The 24,940-nt window shown below is 30.9% G+C and overlaps 1 protein-coding gene across 1 annotated transcript; it reads right to left on the bottom strand.

Moving 5' to 3' along the window:
• Window positions 1-379: 379 nt before the first annotated feature.
• LOC119607114 (MAP/microtubule affinity-regulating kinase 3) lies at window positions 380-23,346 on the bottom strand. The gene is given in 9 exon segments (XM_037960893.1): window positions 380-1,019; window positions 1,022-1,631; window positions 1,696-2,182; window positions 5,794-5,976; window positions 6,056-6,155; window positions 6,219-6,480; window positions 12,808-13,517; window positions 22,727-22,775; window positions 23,228-23,346. Coding segments are annotated over 7 exon segments (2,223 nt in total). The 5' UTR covers window positions 12,865-13,517; window positions 22,727-22,775; window positions 23,228-23,346; the 3' UTR covers window positions 380-495.
• Window positions 23,347-24,940: the final 1,594 nt, after the last annotated feature.

Here is a 24,940-nt window from a genome sequence, read left to right as displayed (position 1 = left end):
TAAAACTATACGATAAAAAAATAAGTATATAAATCATAAACATTTGCGTTTAATGGAATGGTTGGAAAATATGGTACTTTTTTCACTACATTTTGATATCGAAAAATATCGTTATTTTTAACTGCCGTATATTCGTATTTCTTCAATGCATTATAAACAAAAAATATCCGATTTGATATTCTAGATGTTTTAAATACTATTCGCAGGTTTTTTTCGATAATTTTTAAACTTATTCTAACATATTTTAAACCTTACAAGTTTTAAACCAATAGCTATGTTCTTGTTAATAACTGCCGGATTTGCAGGTATAGCAGGAATAAGGAATAGTGTCGACTAAAACTTAGAATTCTCACTTATTTGTGAAAATACCATTTGTTTATTTTAAGGTTTATTTTAAAAATCTTTATTTAAAAACTAACAATAAAAATACATAATTAAAAATATTAATGTAATGATAATTTGACTTTAAATTATCGTAATCGATAATTTGTTTGCTCATTTTCTTCTTAAATTATTCATTTGAGCTGGTCGATCGTACGCAGTATCTTTCATACTTGACGTTAAAGCTCCTGTATAGCCTCTCTGTTGCTGAGAGCTTTGAGTTCGTACTGTCGACATCATGGTATTCTGTCGTATGGGTGAGGATGCATTACCATTTAGTTTACCATTCGACGTTGGATGATAGGTGGTGTAAGCATCATTATTAATTTCGGATGAACCATAAGCACTGTCTTTAACTGGAGAATCATAATAAGGAGATTTTGCATTATTATTGTTGTTATATTGATAGGTTGGCGGTGGTGGTTGATTTGGATTCGGATTTTGCGAGGTTGATATTTGATTAGTATTGGAAGTATTGTTATTATTATTTATATTAAGATTTAGATTTGCAGGCATTATGATGGGTGCCAAAGTTTGAAAAGAATTAGCCAAGCCCATAAAAGTAACCGATTTATTGTTGTTATTATTGTTAGATTGTTCGGCTCCCATATTTGGCGTATTCAAACCAAAACTATTTTATTATCTAAAGTGGGAGTACTGGCAAATAGGGCGGCTCTGAGATTATCCGATTTGGAACGTTGTAAAATACTTTTATTGGGTACAGGAGAACGTCCCGTATTAACGCCAATCGAATTTTTAGTTGTTGCCAATTGCTGTTGTGGAGTTGCCACAAAATCACCACCCTGTGCCGATGTTAATACTAAATTACTATTGCTAAGCGTTTGATAGGAGAGTTGGTCGAGACTACCGTTAAGCTCACCTAAACGATTTAGATCTGTACTTGTGGAATTATAGATTTCCATGTTACTTGCTAATAAATCGGGACGTGAGCCTAATGTTAGAATACTACCGGCCAAACTATCATTGTTATTCATCATGGACATGTTACTGGCCGTCGAAAAGGGACTTTCAGATTTTGGTCTAGCAACGACACCCATTTCACTTGGACCTTGTTGCACCACTCCAGTGCGTGGATCAAAATGTTTTTGATTGGCATCTTTTAGAGTAGTTTTTATTTCTTTAGGTTTTTCTGTGGAAGGAGTGCGCAACGATGATATATGACCTCGTACAGGTTCTCGAGAAACCGAAGAAGAGGGAGATGAAGCTGAATTGTTTTCATCTAGTTCCTCCTGTTAAAAAGAAATTCACATGTATGACTATATATTCCCCACAAATGTTTATTTCAATACCTACCTCATCTTCTTCTGTTATTACCGATGATTCAATCCATTCTTTGATACGCATTTTCTTAGTGTGTCTATCAACATTTGTCTCTATGCCACAATCGGCCAAATTATACAGCAAACGATTTTTTTCATCTGGACTACTGTGAAAGGAATACATAGATGGACATAGTTCATCTGTTTCATATTCGGCCATTTCCTTTTCTGCAGTCTTTGCCAGCCAACGATCATCCAGAAACTTTGTCAAATCGGTGAGATTTTTCGGTCTTTTGTCTGCTCTCGGCTCCAAAAATCTCTTAAACATACGTTGCGCCTTTGATGAAAGTAATTTAAATAACTTTGGTGTACGTCGTATAGCCAACATCATGGTATTCTGCCAGATTAAATAGCGTACATAACGAGGATCATCGGATGCTGCCTTTTGCCAGGGCAAACAACCTGTCAGACATACGAATATAACAATGGCAAATTGCCAAACATCGTGACTAGGATCGGCTCTATAAAAAATGAGAATATTTGTATAAGTACGTTAAGTAAATATCGGAAAAATGTAGATGACCACAAAATTGGTTCCGTTTTCAATTTAAAAATATTTTAATGAAGATAAAAAGTTTGATCTTGAAAGGAAAATAAGTGTGATCATAAAATCGGTCCTTTCTGAATTTAAACAAAGTTACAAGAAATTTTAATTTGGTCAAGTTTTCGACCCTAAAGGCGATTTTTATAGGAAAATAAACTATAATAGATTATAGATTTTAGATCTAAAAAGCGATCGAAAAGGTAGATTTTTGAAGAAACATATGAGTGATCTCAAAAGAAGCTTCTTTTTCATTTTAACGAAGTTACAACACGACCATAATTTGTAAATTTTTGATGGATTATATGTATGGCTGATCACAAAACCAGCTGCATTTTCAATATAAACATCCTTTAACGAAGTATTAAAGGCTTTGTCCGAATATTGACTAGCTTCAAGTCTAACAGAGTCTAACATATTTTCGACAGTCAGAAGACAATTAGGATCATATCAGCTAATAAGCTAAGACGGGCATTGGACTGTAAAAGAACCATAACCGATTACTATTCAAGTGCTAAACTCTTCATCATATGGCAATTAAAGAGCAAAGGTTTTATAAAGGGAACTTAAGGAAGTTAACTTGACGAATCCAAAACTGTTCGACGAGAAGCCTCCTCAGAATGAATAAGTTCGTACGTAATCTTAGTGGACGCCCGGAATTACACGGCACAGCTATAAAACATTTTACGAAGAATTCAGACGGAAGTAGAAGTCACTGGAACGCTGTCCTTGCTAAGCTTTCGTTTAATTTAGATCCAAATATATTGGAAGCCATGTTATTCCGGTAGGTTAGTGTTCTAGTCTGGTAGACCGGAGGTGGTGGGTTCGATTCCCATCTGAGACACTGGTTAAGGAACTCACAACAGGACCGATAGGGGCCTAGGTGTATTTCTTCGGATTTGATGTATATACATCCTCCTTTCAAACTAACTAACTAACTAACTAACTAACTACTACTAACTAACTAACTAACTAACTAACTAACTAACTAACTACTAACTAACTAACTAACTAACTAACTAACTAACTAACTAACTACTAACTAACTAACTAACTAACTAACTAACTAACTAACTAACTAACTAACTACTAACTAACTAACTAACTAACTAACTACTAACTAACTAACTAACTAACTAACTAACTAACTACTAACTAACTAACTAACTAACTAACTAACTAACTAACTAACTACTAACTAACTAACTAACTAACTAACTAACTAACTAACTAACTAACTAACTAACTAACTAACTAACTACTAACTAACTAACTACTAACTACTAACTAACTAACTAACTAACTAACTAACTACTAACTAACTAACTAACTACTACTAACTAACTAACTACTAACTAACTACTAACTAACTAACTAACTAACTAACTAACTAACTAACTAACTAACTAACTAACTAACTAACTACTAACTAACTAACTAACTAACTAACTAACTAACTAACTAACTAACTAACTAACTAACTAACTAACTAACTAACTAACTAACTAACTAACTAACTAACTACTAACTAACTAACTAACTAACTAACTAACTAACTAACTAACTAACTACTAACTAACTAACTAACTACTAACTAACTAACTAACTAACTAACTAACTAACTAACTAACTAACTAACTAACTAACTAACTAACTAACTAACTAACTAACTAACTAACTACTAACTAACTAACTAACTAACTAACTAACTAACTAACTAACTAACTAACTACTAACTAACTAACTAACTAACTAACTAACTAACTAACTAACTAACTAACTAACTAACTAACTAACTAACTAACTAACTAACTACTAACTAACTAACTAACTAACTAACTAACTAACTAACTAACTAACTAACTAACTAACTAACTAACTAACTAACTAACTAACTAACTAACTAACTAACTAACTAACTAACTAACTAACTAACTAACTAACTAACTAACTAACTAACTAACTAACTAACTAACTAACTAACTAACTAACTAACTAACTAACTAACTAACTAACTAACTAACTAACTAACTAACTAACTAACTACTAACTAACTAACTAACTAACTAACTACTAACTAACTAACTAACTAACTAACTAACTAACTAACTAACTACTAACTAACTAACTAACTAACTAACTAACTAACTAACTAACTAACTAACTAACTAACTAACTACTAACTAACTAACTAACTAACTAACTAACTAACTAACTAACTAACTACTAACTAACTAACTAACTACTAACTAACTAACTAACTAACTAACTAACTAACTAACTACTAACTAACTACTAACTAACTAACTACTACTAACTACTAACTAACTAACTAACTAACTAACTAACTAACTAACTAACTAACTAACTAACTAACTAACTAACTACTAACTAACTAACTAACTAACTAACTAACTAACTAACTAACTAACTAACTAACTAACTAACTAACTAACTAACTACTAACTAACTAACTAACTAACTAACTAACTAACTAACTAACTACTAACTAACTAACTAACTAACTAACTACTAACTACTAACTAACTACTAACTAACTAACTAACTAACTAACTAACTACTACTAACTAACTACTAACTAACTAACAACTAACTAACTAAGTAACTAACTAACTAACTAACTTTTCCAAATATTACATCCCTCAGGAAATGTGATTGGTAAATTCTAAAGAACTACTTCCTGGAAACTGAGTTTCTGAACATTGAACAATAGTTCTTTTAAAGTTCGCTATATAAGGATTTTCCACCAACTTTTTTTCCACGAAAAAAATCGCACAACAGGTCTGATAGTGGCTTCGGTGTATATTTCGGATCTGATAAAATAAAATTATTCTTTCAACCAAAGCTAACAAGTTAAAACATCGAATAATTACACAGCCCAACACAGTTTTAAAAAAAGTCGAAACCCCGATACCAAATAATATATTTATAATGATTGAGCTATTCTCTTAGAATTACACCATTACATCAGCTTTTCGGTATATCATGTTCTAAAATTAGAAAAAAAAAAACGTTTTAGGTCATATTTTAGTCGTTATAACAGTGCGAAGACATTTTGATTTAAACATTTAGTTATGTCTCCTAAAAGTCCTATGTATCGACTTTCAAGTAAAGGTTTAAGCTCTGTAATATCTTTTTTCATTTTCTTCATTTGTCGGCAAAAATTTCATCGGATGATACCTCAGCAAATCCAAGAAATTTTTAAACAATTCAAGGCTTAGGTTAAGATATCTCGAAAAACATGATTCAACAGATGTTAAACCTTTATTTGTAAGACGATATATTGAATGACCTATATACTTTTATCAGAACACGATATCTCGAAAATAGATGATACTGTCATAGATAATTACTGATGTCAGATTCGCAATTAGTGAAGCTTAATCCTTTAAAAAACATATGTTGGTAACCACATTAAACATTTATAGGAATGTGTTATTTGTCGCCTTAACCGATTAAAACAAATACCCGAATAATTTAATACCCTAATATATGTCCATGTATACTCACTTATATGTTCCCTCTGGTTTTATATCTAATACTTCTGGTGGACTATAGGGCAGCCATTCATTGCGTCTTTCGACCACCGTACCAGACTGATATGATTCACCGAAATCGCATAGTTTTACACGTGAAAAATCGGAACGATATATCAAAACATTATCCAGTTTAACATCACGATGGACTATGTCTCTATAAAGGGGAACATGAAAATACAAGAACTTTTAAAAATAAGATTAACTGTGAAATATATCACAACGATTAGTCCTACTTTGAATGCATATAATCTAAAGCCGAAGCAATTTGTTTCGCCACACGCTTGCTATAAACTTCACCAACACCGGTATCGGTGACATTTGAAGTAAGATCACCTGAAGTTAAGAGAAAATATATAATACTTTTTAGTTAAAGTAAAAATTAACTTTCCTACTTACCCAGTGGAGCATATTCTTGGGTGAAAACATAAAAGCCGGCTGTTTCAAAGGCCACATCATATGTCGTTACAATATTTCGATGTATGCCCAAATGAAGACCATAATGAAATTCTCTATAAAAGTCTCTTAATGAAACATATGGTTTGGGCACTGCTTTCAAAACCATTTCTGTATGAGAGGCTCGATGTTCGACCAATAATATTTTGCCAAACCATCCTTCGCCAACAATTTGTAATATATCGAATTCATCGACCAAATGTATCTGGAATATATTTATAACACATTAACAAATAATTATTTACAATTATTTAAACATTTTCAAATATTTCATATAAACATTAAAACCAATATCGAAAGAAAAGTTTTATTAATTATGATTTATAACTAAATATAAATACTACATAATTGAGAGAAATAAAAAATAAAACACAATTTGTTTGTTTCTATTTACATTTTCTCTGGTGTTTTGTTGTTATACCCTACACCACTTTAGTGGGGAAGGTATATTGGGTTTGTGCTGATGTTTGTAACGCACAATAATATTGGTCCTATACCCACCTTAAAGTATACCAATCGGCTCAGAATCATTTTCTGAGTCGATTTAGCTATGTCCGTCCGTCTGTCTGTCCGTCTGTCCGTCCGTCCATGTAAACCTTGTAATCAAACTACAGGTCGCAATTTTGAAGATAATTCAATGAAATTTGGTACATGATCTTCTATTGTCCCAGGGACGAAGCCTATTGAAAATGATTAAGATCGGTCCATTATTTCACCTAGCCCCCATACAACTGAACCCCCCAATAGGGCTTGTAATCCTTGTAATCAAACTACAGGTCGCAATTTTGGAGATAATTCAATGAAATTTGGCACATGATCTTTTATGGTACCGTAGATGAAGCCTGTTGAAAATGGTTTACATCGGTCCATTATTTCACCTAGCCCCCATACAACTGAACCCCTCGAATAGGGCTTTTAAAATTTGTAATCAAAATACAGGTCGCAATTTCGGAGGTAAATCAATGAAATTTGGCACATAATCTTTTATGGTATCGTAGACGAAGGCTATTGAAAATGGTTAACATCGGTCCATTATTTCACCTAGTCCCCATACAACTGAACCCCCGAATAGGGCTTTTAAAATTTGTAATCAAACTACAGGTCGCAATTTTGGAGATAATTCAATGAAATTTAACACATGATATTTTATGGTACCGTAGATGAAGCCTGTTGAAAATGGTTTACATCGGTCCATTATACCCCATACAACTGAACCCGCCGAATAGGGATTTTAAGTTCATAATTATGTTTAATATACTCATATCTCGACAAAAAGCTGCAATAACCAAGTTGTATACAAGACTTGATGACCCCCACGAATTCCATAATAATAGGTTCTCATATGACCCAAGCCCCCATCAAAATTTCACTTAAATGTCCACAATTTTATTCAACAATAAACGGCTTAAGTATGTATATCTAAGGCAAGGTACAATTCAACTTAAATGCTTTATTATGGCAACTAAATCACATTATATTTTTGTCAAAGGTGTAGGGTATTATATGGTCGGCCTCGCCAGACTATAATTTCTTACTTGTTTTTTTTTTTTGTATATGGAAAAAACTGCGAAAGAAAATGTGTGGTATTGGCATAAATTTGGCTTTAAGCCAAAACAAATTTTATGTCAAAACATATTGAATATATTTAAAATGAACAAGAATGAAAAAATGAATTTGTTTTTACTTATTTATATGCATTTTTAAATGTATTAAATAAAATTACCTTTATGGTCGGTATTTTTCTCTTATTCATATCAAATCGCACTATATATGCGATAATATAAAAGAACAAGATTTATAACTAAATTATTAGTGAAAGGGTGTGCAAATGAGAAAATTTTTAATTATTTACAATAATAATAAATTTGTTTAAATATTTACCACCTGTTATTGTTTTTTATTCAAATTTTATATAAATATATATGTATAATGATGATTATTTTGATTTGATTGTAATGATTAAATTTTTGTTAACAATCGATTAAGAACAATTAACATTTATTTCCAAAATTATTTAAAATTTTTGGATTGAAATTTCATTTATATGAATACTAGCTATACCCAGTGTGCTTTGTTACCCTAAAAGCAATATAAATAAAAAATCTTCTTAATAATTTTGAAGATTCTAACTGTAATGTTTTCTCAGAGATACATTTTTTCCGAACGTTAATTAAGATTTTAATGTAATCGATGACAAATTAAAAAAAAAATATCTAATATTTTTCCGGATATACGAAATTTTGTAGTTAATTCATATAGGGGGTGCCAAGACCCCATTGAAAGTCCGCCCGTTATTCTGTAAATGTTCACATTAATGTCAAAGATCTTCATGTAGAATTTGAAGATTCTAGCTCTAATAGTTTCTCAGATATACGAATTTTTCTATTTAATTCATATGGGAACTCACAGCCCCCAAATGAAAGTCCGCCCTTTTTTTCTCCAAAATGTTCATATGTATAATAAAGTTCTTCTTGCAATATTTGAAGAATCTTGTTCTATTAGTTTCCCAGATAAGCGAAATTTTGTATTTAATTCATATGTGAGGTGCCAAGCCCCCCATTGAAAGTCCGCCCGTTATTCTCTGAATGTTCACATGAATGTCAAAGTTCTTCAATTAAAATTTGAAGATTCTAGCTCTAATAGTTTCTCAGATATAATAATTTTCCTATTTAATTTATATGGGGACTCCAAGCCCACCATGACGAAAGTCCGCTCTTTTTTTCTCCAAAATATTCAGATGAATATTTAAGTTCTTAGCGCAAAATTTTGATGAATATTTTAGTTCTTAGTGTAAAATTTGAAGAATTTAGTTCAATTAGTTTCCCAGATAAACCAATTTTTGTATTTTATTAATATGGGAGGTGCTGCTCCCCTCATGGGTAGTCCACCAATTTATTTCCCAAAATGTTTACATGAATGTTAAAGTTACTCGTGCAAATTTTTAATATTCTAACTGTAATAGTTTCCAAGATAAACGAATTTTTGTATTTAATTTATATGGGAGGTGCCACGCCCCCTAATGCTAATCCGCCCACTTTTTGTATTAAATAATTATATTGATACTAAAGTTGCTCCGACAAAATTTGAAGACTCTAACATTATATTATCTCAGATATACTAATTTAATATTTTCTTAATATGGGCGTGGCACGTCGCCCACATGATATTTCAACATAAAAAGTAGCCTATAGTTCCTTCCAGACATACAGGAAGAAACTGTGAAAATTTCAGGAAAATCGGTCCAGCCGTTTAGCAGTCTATAAAGCACAAACAAACAAACATACATACAAACACACTTTCATTTTTATATATATAGATGAACCAATTCTTATGAAATTTGCCAGAGAGATTTAGATAGCTAAAAAACTAGTTTAGGTCAATAAAGTACTTTTTTGAAAAGGACTTTATATGGGGATAAGCTTTATTATGGACCGATCTTTATAAAGTTAAGAGGTGAGATATTAGTTCCTATGCAACTTGTTCATATCAATTTCCATTGCTATATAAACAATTATGGACCAATCCTTATAACAGATAGAATGCCAACAAAATTGTTAATTCTTTAAAATATAACTCATTTTCAAAAAAGAATCAATTTTTTAAAAGCTTTGATTGTAATTATTATATTTACGAGTCGATTAAGCTATGTTCGTCTGTCTGTCCATCTGTCTGTTGAAAACACTATAGAGTCCAAACGAGACGAGCTAGAGAGCTGAAATTTTGTACAGATATTTTTAGTTGATGTAGCATGTTTGGTATTGGAAATGGGCAGTATCAGTACACTTTTTCACCTAGGCCCTATATATTGTTCTCTTCAGAAAATGACTATAATGCAATGAAATTTGACATAAACAAGTTTTACTGGAAACAAAATGTTTTATCAAATTTTATGAGGATTGACCCTAACCCCTCTATAATGATCACATCAGAAAATTACTTTATAGTCTATAACTCGCTTGAAAATGCCGGTATAGCAACATAAGCAGGTTTTTTGGGAACAAAAAAGTGGTCGCTTAAGTTTGTAAGGTTAGCACCACAATTGACCCTACCCCAATACATGATTTAAACTGACAGTAAAGCAACAAAATTCGACGTAAACATGTTTTATCGGAACTAAAATTTCTCATTCAAATTTTATAAGGATCGGTCTATAATTGATCCTACCCCCCAAAAAAAATACTATAACGCTCATAACTTGCTTCAAAATGCTAGTTTAGCAACGAAACTCTACATAAACAGGTTTTATGGGAACTAAAATATTATCGCTTAATTTTGTACTGATCGGGCCATAATTGACCCTACGCCCCATCATATAAGGTAACACCATCCCCCACCACCTGAAAATGACTTTAACACTCATAATTTGACACAAAAATCGAGTATAGGAACGAAATTCGACATATACATGTTTTATTGAAACTGAAATTTCTTTGTCAGATTTTATGTAAATCGGTCAATATTTGACCCAATAAGTTTTATGAGAATGATATTTTCTAACCTATTTATCCGATTTTAGTCTTTAATCAATTCCTATGAATTGTAGTTTGACAATATTTTAAAATTTTTTTAAATACCTATATCGAACCCCTTATTTTCTTGGACTATTTCTTGAACCTAAAGCCATAGTAGTATTTTATTTTTTTATACCCTACACCACTATAGTGGGAATGTTTTATGAATTTGTGTTGATGTTTGTAACGCCCAAAAATATTTGTCCTTCGTCCACTTTGAAGTATACCAAACGACTCAGAATTACTTTCTAAGTCGATTTAGCTATATCCGTTTGTCCGTCTGTCTGCTTGTCTTTTGCGTACGTTGCTGGTCGCAATTTTCAAGATAATTTGACACATACCCCCAAGGACGAAGTCTATTGAAAATGGTTAAAATCAGACCATTGTTTCACTTATCCACCATAAAACCATACTCCGCGAATAGGGCTTTTGAGCTTATATTTATGCTATATGATCTAGTACGTCAGCAGAAATCGGCAAAACTTAGTTTTATAATAGTCTAAATGACACTGCCTATTTTAGTAATGATCTGGAATCATTTGACCGTAGCGCCCATACAAACTCTACACAGAGAAAACAGATTCGTTGTGGTAACCGAATTTGTTTCCAATCGAATTTAGTCGGTTCCCACAACTATCCCATAATTCTATTGGGATGACTGAAAAATTCGATTGGCAATATAGAATATATGGAAATCATAATAGTTTCAAAATGAAATTCGGTAATATAAATAGAAACTAACAGTATTACTACTTGAAATATTATTTATTATACACATATTTGTGGATTCTATTTGTATACAATAAAATTTTATAAAATATAAATGTTTACAGATAAAAATAATTATAAAACACTTCTTGCATCAGATTTTGGGATACATTACATGCCTGACCTTTATTTTTGTCGTAAAAAAAGATTTTCCTTTAGTTTTTGCAAAACATTCCTTTGGATGATTTGAATTTCATTGGAGATTTGGATTCCTTGCTTTTATTCCTGCAAACGCATTAAAAATCTTAAAAGCAACTAAGTACAAACTTTATTTTATGTTGAACATTACCTTTTCACCTAAATCCTTTAAAATTAAGCCGCAATTCCGTTTATTTTTTAAAATATTTTTACATAATTCACAATTCTTTTATTTTCTTTAATAATTATTTTTGTGAATGTCAACAATCGGTTGGAAACATCGAATTTATTTATGTTCTTTAACCACAATCGAATTTTTAAGTATTTATAATTGATATTTAGTTGCAATGATGGTATGAAGTTTATTTGACTCAAAATTTTCGCTTTAACAAATTTTTCGGTTACAACTACTAATATTTAGAATTCTTAAGTTTGAATGCTAAATAAAATTCTGCTGTATTTACTGAATTAATAAAAACCATTTTACAAAAGATACAATTCGGTTGAAATTACCAATTCGGAAATTTTTATAGCCATAATTTGATTACAATCATGATGTTTCGGTTCTTAACATAGAAAATCACTCATATTTATAGTTTTTTAATATGAGCAATAGAATTTTAATTAACTTTACCAAATATTTATAATGGAAACCGATTTCCTATCGATCTGTTTTCTGTGTGTATTTCAGAAATGTTCTTGAAGGTCAAAATTCACTTATAAACACTAATAACAGGATGAAATTCTGCATAAATAACTTTAATGTGGACGTAAATTTATCTTATAAGGATATTAACCCTTACCCACCCCATATGAGCCGTGTTGTAAAAAATCTTTTTTTTGTCAAAAAAAAAGTAAAAATATTCCGGAATTAAGGTAAAAAAGGGTATCATATGGTCGGTCATGCCCGACTATACATTCATACTTGTTATTTATGCAAAAAATGTGTGTACTGAAACGAAATCGGAGAGAATAAGGTATGAAATCTGTTCGAAAATTCTTATAACGACTTACTCTTTCAGATCGAACTTAGTACTATTTCAAAATTTCACTTTTCCATACCTGCTATGTAATTTAAATCTAGTAAAATCTTAAATTACAAAGTGTTAACTCACCTTTTCCAATTCGAATTCACGAATTTTATGAATGCTCCCTCGGGGTTTCTTCGACATTTTGTAGGAATCAGCTTAAATATATCATTGGATTTTCCAGAATATTTTGTTATATTGCAGCTTAACAATAATTCTCTGTTTTTTATGAATTCTATGGAAATTGTTTTGTTTGATGTTACAAATAAGTATTTGTTTATTTTGAGTTTATTCTTTATTTTACCAACAATATATTTTACAATGTAAACACAAATACAAAAAGTATGTATGTTTTGTATATTTTTCTTCCAAAATTATAAAATACAACCGTGTTTCAAAATATTTATTTATAAATCAAAACTCACACATGGAAAATTGCAATGAATTACGACACTTTATTTCGGAATAACAAGAAATATTTTTATAAGATTTGAATACAGTAATTAATTTTTAGGAATATTTTTTATAATAGCGATCGAACACCGGCTAGGAAATTTTTGAATTAAACAGTAATTTTTATAATATTATTTACGATTTTGTTTTTATTTTTTAAGTTTTAGTGATATTTTGTTTATTTCCAGCTTTTTGCTTTACATTTTTGCTATATTGAGTTGGTGTATATGGTTGTTGTTTTATTTTAAAATTAATTTTTATTTAAAATTGAATTTTCGTTGTTTTTTTTTTTTTTGCAATATTATTTCTTTTAATTTCTATGATGAATTTTCAACAATAACTTCCTGGAAAATAAAATTAATTTATTATAATTAAAAAATAATTTTTTTCGTAGACTTTTGCATGTACAAAGTATATTAATGGCCCATTTAAAAGTTTGCTGGCATTTAAAATGTGTACATGTCCTTTGTTTTCTTAAAATCAGTTGTTTGTATTATTTTGCTCTTTATTATCGCAAGATATAAAGAAAAGAAGATACAAGCAATAAATGTTGATTTAATGAACAGGGAAGTATTAATAAACAATTAAATACTCATAATTATACGGATTTTTTTGTATATTTTTATTTATTATTGTGATTCCAGGTCTATGACAGACATAAAGATTAATTTATCTTCTTAATGTTCTGACAAATGGTTGGTATTTATAGAAACGCTGATAATATGGTTTATAGCCAGTCCAGCCTATAGTATAGTCTAGTCTGTAGTATAGTCTAGTCTATAGTATAGTCTAGTCTATAGCATAGTCTAGTCTATAGTCTATAGTCTAGTCTATAGTCTGGTCTATAGTCTAGTCTATAGTCTAGACTAGAGTCTAGTCTATAGTCTAGACTAGAGTCTAGTCTATAGTCTAGTCTATAGTCTAGTCTATAGTCTAGTCTATAGTCTAGTCTATAGTCTATAGTCTAGTCTATAGTCTATAGTCTAGTCTATAGTCTAGTCTATAGTCTAGTCTATAGTCTAATCAATAGTCTAGTCTGTAGTCTAGTCTGTAGTCTATAGTCTAGTATATAGTCTAGTCTATAGTCTAGTCTATAGTCTAGTCTATAGTCTAGTCTATAGTCTAGTCTATAGTCTAGTCTATAGTCTAGTCTATAGTCTAGTCTATAGTCTAGTCTATAGTCTAGTCTATAGTCTAGTCTATAGTCTAGTCTATAGTCTAGTCTATAGTCTAGTCTATAGTCTAGTCTATAGTCTAGTCTATAGTCTAGTCTATAGTCTAGTCTATAGTCTAGTCTATAGTCTAGTCTATAGTCTAGTCTATAGTCTAGTCTATAGTCTAGTCTATAGTCTAGTCTATAGTCTAGTCTATAGTCTAGTCTATAGTCTAGTCTATAGTCTAATCAATAGTCTAGTCTGTAGTCTAGTCTATAGTCTAGTATATAGTCTAGTCTATAGTCTAGTCTATAGTCTAGTCTATAGTCTAGTCTATAGTCTAATCAATAGTCTAGTCTGTAGTCTAGTCTATAGTCTAGTATATAGTCTAGTCTATAGTCTAGTCTATAGTCTAGTCTATAGTCTAGTCTATAGTCTAGTCTATAGTCTAGTCTATAGTCTAGTCTATAGTCTAGTCTATAGTCTAGTCTATAGTCTAGTCTATAGTCTAGTCTATAGTCTAGTCTATAGTCTAGTCTATAGTCTAGTCTATAGTCTAGTCTATAGTCTAGTCTATAGTCTAGTCTATAGTCTAGTCTATAGTCTAGTCTATAGTCTAGTCTATAGTCTAGTCTATAGTCTAGTCTATAGTCTGGTCTATAGTCTAGTCTATAGTCTAGTCTATAGTCTAGTCTATAGTCTAGTCTATAGTCTAGTCTATAGTCTAGTCTATAGTCTAGTCTATAGTCTAGTCTATAGTCTAGTCTATAGTCTAGTCTATAGTCTAGTCTATAGTCTAGTCTATAGTCTAGTCTATAGTCTAGTCTATAGTCTAATCAATAGTCTAGTCTGTAGTCTAGTCTATAGTCTAGTATATAGTCTAGTCTATAGTCTAGTCTATAGTCTAGTCTATAGTCTAATCAATAGTCTAATCAATAGTCTAGTCTGTAGTCTAGTCTATAGTCTAGTATATAGTCTAGTCTATAGTCTAGTCTATAGTCTAGTCTATAGTCTAGTCTATAGTCTAGTCTATAGTCTAGTCTATAGTCTAGTCTATAGTCTAGTCTATAGTCTAGTCTATAGTCTAGTCTATAGTCTAGTCTATAGTCTAGTCTATAGTCTAGTCTATAGTCTAGTCTACAGTCTAGTCTATAGTCTAGTCTATAGTCTAGTCTATAGTCTAGTCTATAGTCTAGTCTATAGACTAGTCTATAGTCTAGTCTATAGTCTAGTCTATAGTCTAGTCTATAGTCTAGTCTATAGTCTAGTCTATAGTCTAGTCTATAGTCTAGTCTATAGTCTAGTCCAACGGTTCCCAAAAGGGGGTCCGCGGACCCCTAGTGGTCCGTAGCAAAATCCTAGGGGGTCCGCGAAGACGAAATCATGAATAAAAAATATTCTCTATATGTTAGAAATATCTCAAAATTTTTCATAAATACTAAAATACACAATTTTTATTCAATAATCCCAGATTTGTTGGTGACTTTTTGAATTTTATTGTTTCGGTCGTTTATCAGGATGAAGCTAGGCCCTACAAATTTATTGTTTCACTTTTATAATGTAAAGTATTACGTAATTTGTAATTTTTATAAATGTATATGTATCGAAATAAATTGTTTTATATCAGACGGATAATGATTTGCCTTAGAATTAAATACTGATACTGGTATCCCGGAATATGAAGTTAGGTCACATTTCATAATATTTTTTTAAATTGTAAGCAAAGGTGTTAATCTAGTTAATTTTAAATATAAATATTCCATTCCGACGTGATACACAGATTTTTACTTCATTTTGTTGTCCAATATTATTAAATCAACATCAGAAAATTCATAGCGTTTTGCGTAAATAGTCAAAACCACGTAGTAAAATAATTCGTAGGTATTTTAAAATTCAAATTTAAGATCCAAATTCACAGTACATTCGCAAAGAGTTCAGGTCATATTTTATGTGGGTAACGCATTCCGCAACAACATCGAAGAAGTCTAACTTTCACATATTTTCCCGAAAACTTAGCTTACATACTCAGCTCACTCCTATGCAATCGCAAAAAAATTTAGAAACATGACTCTTTAAGCACATGTCGACAATACTTGATAAAGAAACCTTTTCGCTACCTTGACGAGAAATGAACATGAAAGCTCTCACGATCATAAAATTAAACATCATGTTAGAAGTCATTCTATGTTTAAAACCATGCAATTGAAAACATCTCCGAAATACTAAATATTCTCAATGTACGGGAATATTTTATAGGGTTTATGGACCAGGACTAAGACAATTTTCGGATGAAAAATTATTTATAACAATAAGATATCAAAATATGTATGGGGGTCCGTGAAATTAAATAAATTCCTCAAGGGGTCCGCGAAGTAAAAAACGGTGGGAACCGCTGGTCTAGTCTATAGTCTAGTCTATAGTCTAGTCTATAGTCTAGTCTATAGTCTAGTCTATAGTCTAGTCTATAGTCTAGTCTATAGTCTAGTCTATAGTCTAGTCTATAGTCTAGTCTATAGTCTAGTCTATAGTCTAGTCTATAGTCTAGTCTATAGTCTAGTCTATAGTCTAGTCTATAGTCTAGTCTATAGTCTAGTCTATAGTCTAGTCTATAGTCTAGTCTATAGTCTAGTCTATAGTCTAGTCTATAGTCTAGTCTATAGTCTAGTCTATAGTCTAGTCTATAGTCTAGTCTATAGTCTAGTCTATAGTCTAGTCTATAGTCTAGTCTATAGTCTAGTCTATAGTCTAGTCTATAGTCTAGTCTATAGTCTAGTCTATAGTCTAGTCTATAGTCTAGTCTATAGTCTAGTCTATAGTCTAGTCTATAGTCTAGTCTATAGTTCTATAGTCTAGTCTATAGTCTAGTCTATAGTCTAGTCTATAGTCTAGTCTATAGTCTAGTCTATAGTTCTAGTCTATAGTCTAGTCTATAGTCTAGTCTATAGTCTAGTCTATAGTCTAGTCTATAGTCTAGTCTATAGTCTAGTCTATAGTCTAGTCTATAGTCTAGTCTATAGTCTAGTCTATAGTCTAGTCTATAGTCTAGTCTATAGTGTAGTCTATAGTGTAGTCTATAGTCTAGTCTATAGTCTAGTCTATAGTCTAGTCTATAGTCTAGTCTATAGTCTATAGTCTAGTCTATAGTCTAGTCTAGTCTATAGTCTAGTCTATAGTCTAGTCTATAGTCTAGTCTATAGTCTAGTCTATAGTCTAGTCTATAGTCTAGTCTATAGTCTAGTCTATAGTCTAGTCTATAGTCTAGTCTATAGTCTAGTCCTATAGTCTAGTCTATAGTCTAGTCTATAGTCTAGTCTATAGTCTAGTCTATAGTCTAGTCTATAGTCTAGTCTATAGTCTAGTCTATAGTCCAGTCTATAGTCTAGTCTATAGTCTAGTCTATAGTCTATAATCCAGTCTATAGTCTAGTCTATAGTCTAGTCTGTAGTCTAGTCTATAGTCTAGTCTACAGTCTAGTCTATAGTCTAGTCTATAGTCTAGTCTACAGTCCAGTCTATAGTCTAGTCTATAGTCTAGTCTATAGTCTAGTCTATAGTCTAGTCTATAGTCTAGTCTATAGCCTAGACCATGCTATAATCTAGTCTATACTATGGTCTATGGTCTAGTTTATACTATAGTCTATGGTCTTGTCTATACTATAGTCTAGTCTAAATTCTAGTCTAAATTCTAGTCTATAGTGCCACTGTAGTTTTGGCCTTCAGTCCCAACTATAGTCTTGGGGATACTTAGTGCTGACTATAGTTTGGAGTATTATTGCGACTATAATCTCGCTTTTAGTGTCGTTTATATAGTTTCTACTACATACTTGTCTATAGACTTGGCTGTAGTCCGATCTATGGTTTCATCTCTAAAGTCTCTTCTATGATCTGGAATAAAATACTTTCTATAGTCTTGACCTTAGTCTGAACTATGGTCTCGATTGTAGTCTGGTGTAAAGTCTCCAATAAAATCCGATTTAGGGTCTCGACTATTGACAGGACTGTTGTAAGTTCTATTGACCCGACAGTTTCTACTATGAAATTCTGTTACTATAACAAAATGCATTTCGATTATTAATGGCACACGATAAAAAAATATAATTTGAATTAATTCGATATATTTTTAGTTGTAATACAACAAAAAATAAACCCCAACCCAATTCATTCATAGTTGTTTAATGATTTTTACATGTTTTATTTTTATTTTGTTAACAACAGTAAATACTTTTTTGTAAGATTCGGCGAATATTTTAGTAAAACAACATAAAATTATATACTAAATATTTCGATAATAGAAATTTTGGCACAATTTTTAATAGAAACAAACAGCTTTGCATGAGTGACACACGGTGTGTTAGAAAATACATATAAGTTTAAACAAATGTATTAACAAAATAATGAATAAATAGAAATACAAGAAAAATATAAAATTAAACAATTTAAACAAATGTTATAGAATTAAAACAGGGTAAAATTACAGAAACATTTCAAATATACATTTAAAAATTAAAGTATATTTGTCAAATCTAAACGAATTACATTACTTTAAATTTGTATTATTTTTCTTGTATCGATATTTTACTCTTATTTTTTAGGCATAAAGTTTCAACATTATATTAGTTTTATAAAATTACTAGGGATAATACTAGAACAACTAATTTCTCTTGGTTGAAGAATTTTTGTAACATGAATTCTGATCGGTAATTGTCTTTTGACTAAAATTTAAGTAATTACTAACTGATAATTTCATCCTCCAAATTTTAGCAATAAGGTTAAAGATGATTGTTGATGTCGACAGAAACTGGAGAAATATAGGTTTCTAGTCTATAGCCTAATCTATAGTCTAGTCTATAGTCTAGTCTATAGTCTAGTCTATAGTCTAGTCTATAGTCTAGTCTATAGTCTAGTCTATAGTCTAGTCTATAGTCTAGTCTATAGTCTAGTCTATAGTCTAGTCTATAGTCTAGTCTATAGTCTAGTCTATAGTCTAGTCTATAGTCTAGTCTATAGTCTAGTCTATAGTCTAGTCTATAGTCTAGTCTATAGTCTAGTCTATAGTCTAGTCTATAGTCTAGTCTATAGTCTAGTCTATAGTCTAGTCTATAGTCTAGTCTATAGTCTAGTCTATAGTCTAGTCTATAGTCTAGTCTATAGTCTAGTCTATAGTCTAGTCTATAGTCTAGTCTATAGTCTAGTCTATAGTCTAGTCTATAGTCTAGTCTATAGTCTAGTCTATAGTCTAGTCTATAGTCTAGTCTATAGTCTAGTCTATAGTCTAGTCTATAGTCTAGTCTATAGTCTAGTCTATAGTCTAGTCTCTAGTCTATAGTCTAGTCTATAGTCTAGTCTAAAGTCTAGTCTATAGTCTAGTCTATAGTCTAGTCTATAGTCTAGTCTATAGTAGTCTATAGTCTAGTCTATAGTCTAGTCTATAGTCTAGTCTATAGTCTAGTCTATAGTCTAGTCTATAGTCTAGTCTATAGTCTAGTCTATAGTCTAGTCTATAGTCTAGTCTATAGTCTAGTTTATAGTCTAGTCTATAGTCTAGCTATAGTCTAGTCTATAGTCTAGTCTATAGTCTAGTCTATAGTCTAGTCTATAGTCTAGTCTATAGTCTAGTCTATAGTCTAGTCTATAGTCTAGTCTATAGTCTAGTCTATAGTCTAGTCTATAGTCTAGTCTATAGTCTAGTCTATAGTCTAGTCTATAGTCTAGTCTATAGTCTAGTCTATAGTCTAGTCTATAGTCTAGTCTATAGTCTAGTCTATAGTCTAGTCTATAGTCTAGTCTATAGTCTAGTCTATAGTCTAGTCTATAGTCTAGTCTATAGTCTAGTCTATAGTCTAGTCTATAGTCTAGTCTATAGTCTAGTCTATAGTCTAGTCTAGTCTAGTCTAGTCTATCTATAGTCTAGTCTATAGTCTAGTCTATAGTCTAGTCTATAGTCTAGTCTATAGTCTAGTCTATAGTCTAGTCTTCTAGTCTATAGTCTAGTCTATAGTCTAGTCTATAGTCTAGTCTATAGTCTAGTCTAGTCATCTAGTCTAGTCTATTAGTCTAGTCTATTAGTCTAGTCTATAGTCTAGTCTATAGTCTAGTCTATAGTCTAGTCTATAAGTCTAGTCTATATGTCTAGTCTATAGTCTAGTCTATAGTCTAGTCTATAGTCTAGTCTATAGTCTAGTCTAGAGTCTAGTCTATAGTCTAGTCTATAGTCTAGTCTATAGTCTAGTCTATAGTCTAGTCTATAGTCTAGTCTATAGTCTAGTCTATTCTAGTCTATAGTCTAGTCTATAGTCTAGTCTATAGTCTAGTCTATAGTCTAGTCTATAGTCTAGTCTATAGTCTAGTCTATAGTCTAGTCTATAGTCTAGTCTATAGTCTAGTCTATAGTCTAGTCTATCCGTCTAGTCTAGTCTATAGTCTAGTCTATAGTCTAGCTATAGTCTAGTCTATAGTCTAGTCTATAGTCTAGTCTATAGTCTAGTCTATAGTCTAGTCTATAGTCTAGTCTATTAGTCTAGTCTATAGTCTAGGTCTATAGTCTAGTCTATAGTCTAGTCTATAGTCTAGTCTATAGTCTAGTCTATAGTCTAGTTATAGTCTAGTCTATAGTCTATCTATAGTCTAGTCTATAGTCTAGTCTATAGTCTAGTCTATAGTCCTAGTCTATAGTCTAGTCTATAGTCTAGTCTATAGTCTAGTCTATAGTCTAGTCCTATAGTCTAGTCTATAGTCTAGTCTATAGTCTAGTCTATAGTCTAGTCTATAGTCTAGTCCTATAGTCTAGTCTATAGTCTAGTCTATAGTCTAGTCTATAGTCTAGTCTATAGTCTAGTCTATAGTCTAAGTCTATAGTCTAGTCTATAGTCTAGTCTATAGTCTAGTCTATGTCTAGTCTATAGTCTAGTCTATAGTCTAGTCTATAGTCTAGTCTATAGTCTAGTCTATAGTCTAGTCTATAGTCTAGTCTATAGTTAGTCTATAGTCTAGTCTATAGTCTAGTCTGTAGTCTAGTCTATAGTCTAGTCTATAGTCTAGTCTATAGTCTAGTCTATAGTCTAGTCTATAGTCTAGTCTATAGTCTAGTCTATAGTCTAGTCTATAGTCTAGTCTATAGTCTAGTCTATAGTCTAGTCTATAGTCTAGTCTATAGTCTAGTCTATAGTCTAGTCTATAGTCTAGTCTATAGTCTAGTCTATAGTCTAGTCTATAGTCTAGTCTATAGTCTAGTCTATAGTCTAGTCTATAGTCTAGTCTATAGTTAGTCTATAGTCTAGTCTATAGTCTAGTCTATAGTCTAGTCTATAGTCTAGTCTATAGTCTAGTCTATAGTCTAGTCTATAGTCTAGTCTATAGTCTAGTCTATAGTCTAGTCTATAGTCTAGTCTATAGTCTAGTCTATAGTCTAGTCTATAGTCTAGTCTATAGTCTAGTCTATAGTCTACTCTATAGTCTAGTCTATAGTCTAGTCTATAGTCTAGTCTATAGTCTAGTCTATAGTCTAGTCTATAGTCTAGTCTATAGTCTAGTCTATAGTCTAGTCTAGTCTATAGTCTAGTCTATAGTCTAGTCTATAGTCTAGTCTATAGTCTAGTCTATAGTCTAGTCTATAGTCTAGTCTATAGTCTAGTCTATAGTCTAGTCTATAGTCTAGTCTATAGTCTAGTCTATAGTCTAGTCTATAGTCTAGTCTATAGTCTAGTCTATAGTCTAGTCTATAGTCTAGTCTATAGTCTAGTCTATAGTCTAGTCTATAGTCTAGTCTATAGTCTAGTCTATAGTCTAGTCTATAGTCTAGTCTAGTCTAGTCTATAGTCTAGTCTATAGTCTAGTCTATAGTCTAGTCTATAGTCTAGTCTATAGTCTAGTCTATAGTCTAGTCTATAGTCTAGTCTATAGTCTAGTCTATAGTCTAGTCTATAGTCTAGTCTATAGTCTAGTCTATAGTCCACTCTATATTCTAGTGTATAGTCTAGTCTATAGTCTAGTCTATAGTCTAGTCTATAGTCTTGTCTATTGTCTAGTCTATATACTAGTCTATAGTATAACATATTTTGTTCAGTAGCTATGAAAACCTATTTAGGAACATTTACCGATCCAGGACCGTCCTTTAACATAGTATAATTCCTTATATCGTTCAAGCACTTTTCCGAAATTAAATTTAAATGTACAGCACATGCTTCCTTGTTATTGTATATCTTTGTTAGACATTTTGTTAAACTTTATATAAGTTTTTGATCACCGGAAATCCGGGCACATGACATAATTTTAGTAAATTTTTAAATAAATAATTGTAATTTTTAATTTGTCCGGTTTATGTTGTAGTTACTGTTGTGGGGTTTCATTGTATTATACATACATTAGTATATATGTATGTATATATATGTATGTATGTATTACCATGTCACTGTCGGCATTCTTAAAAACAATATAGCACATATATACCACCCTGTTCACAATAATTTCGAAATAAAAAAAAAGTAAAATCCGCAAATTTGTAGTTTTTGTTATTTTTGTTTGCTTTATATTTGCTTTCATACGAAACAAAAAAATTCCTTCTTTATGAACAATTTTCTGTTTGAGACACAAAATAGAAAAAAAAAATTCTTATATAAAAGACACACTATGTATATAGAAATTATGAATGATTTCAAAATTTCTACAAATATGCGGATTAATTAAATACACAACCGAACTAATAATTCACTTTGATATTTGTGTTAATTTAATTACGTTGTTTAAGAAAGAAACAAAAAAAAAAAAAAACTTTCAAATCCTTTTGTGTGTTTTCGGGAAATTTTTGTAAAATGTTTCTTTATAAATATTTCTAATTAAAAATATATTATTTTTAATCGCATTTTCATTATATTTTTTTCACTTATGATTTTGTTTTTGCTTTACTATAAGTAGTGGTGGTGGGCTATTTTTAAAATGCAATTTCAGGCACTCAGAATGCGTAGTTTTACCGAGCAGACAAATTTCATTTTATTTTTTCAGACCGAACCGTAGGAGAATCTAAAGAAAACTGATGTAGAAATGGAAAAAGATTTCGAAAATTGTTGGCTGAAATTTTTCGTGTTTTCCTCTCACGATATATAACCCAACGAAAGTTTTGATATTTGAAGAGAAGATAGTAAAAGAAAGAGAATATATATGGAACTAGTGCTGTGACTGGTTACTTGGCGGTAGTATAAGCATATAGTTCTAATATTTTATATTAGATCATATCGCTAAATGAAGATACATATCTTTATCTGATCTTATAGTTCTATATCCATAATTTATTTGAAAAACAAACCACTTTTGTTCCCCTTCATGAAACATTTTGCTGGGTTAAACAATTTAAAAAAATGTTTTCATTTTCCATTTGCATAGAGAAGTATTTTCTTTATAAATTTCGAAATGATCGCATTTGACATAAACAATTATAGCTCTCGCTCATTTTCTCAAAACATTTTTTTCGATTTTAGGGAATTTTGATTTCATTTTGTTACTCATAAAACGCCGCAAAGAAAAACACACTTCTTTTATTAGCCTTTAGCAACCATTTTCGGTTTATTTTCTTTGTATTTAAGGAAAATGATTTTCATTTAATTATTTTCTTTTGGTTTTTTTTTTTTTTTTAATAAAAAAATTTTATATTTTTTTGTTAGCAGACATACTGCTAGACACAATCGTCATCGACAACAATCGGTGCCACATGGAAAGAAATGAATGTGTTGAAATTTATATGAAAAATATTAAATAAATAAATTTAACAATAAATTGTACTTTGAATGTTGTTAAAACGATTTTAATGAAATTTAATAATAATGGAAACAAGTATTGTAATTTAAATTTCAAATTTGTTAAAATATATAGACAATTTTATAAAAAGGGGTAATCGTTCGAGGTCACGATTTAATATAAAGTGCAAATCCTTTTGGATTATTCAGTAGATATTAAAACTATTATTTTAATACCCACCTTCAGTATTGTTTCTAAATCGATCGAAATAGTAGTCATAGGACCACAAAAGATTCTAATACGTTCTTGTTATGCCAATTCTTCTGTTTACTGTTGCCAGATTTCAGATTTCAGTCCTCATCCCCAAATTATTATATTTAATCCCCAATTACACAAGGTTTAGGTTTATAGGAGGACGTATAATACATCAAATCCGAAGAAATACACCTAGGCCACCAGTTGTGGAAGAAAAATGTTTGTTGGTGTCTTTCACTGTTCAGAAACTCAGTTTCCTGAACGTAATTCCTAAGAATTTTCCAATCAGTGTTCGCGAGGAATATTATATCCGGAATAATATCACTCCCAAGATATTTGGATATAATTTTGAGGAATGCCTGACAATGGCAAAGAAAAAGCTCAAGTGTTTCACTGTCCTCTCCTCATGCTCAACATTCATCTGAATCCTTATGTCCAATTCTTTATAACTATGCCCGTAATCCTGTGTGTCCATTCAGAATACGTAGCATTATACTAACCTCAAATTCGCTTATTTTGACGAGATTTCTCGTCCTGCTCTCATTAGGTTCACCCCATAGGATCTTTGTGATTCTACACAACGTTTCATTATTCCAAGAGGCCATATGGATTCACTCATCCATATTTTTAATC

This window comes from Lucilia sericata, unplaced genomic scaffold (genome assembly GCF_015586225.1).
Source record: "Lucilia sericata isolate MDLA Ls3-8-SP2 unplaced genomic scaffold, ASM1558622v1 Contig000658F_arrow, whole genome shotgun sequence".
Classification (NCBI taxonomy): Eukaryota; Metazoa; Arthropoda; class Insecta; order Diptera; family Calliphoridae; genus Lucilia; species Lucilia sericata.
Note: the sequence above shows the minus strand (reverse complement) of the source record. Positions and strands in the feature narration are given on the sequence as shown.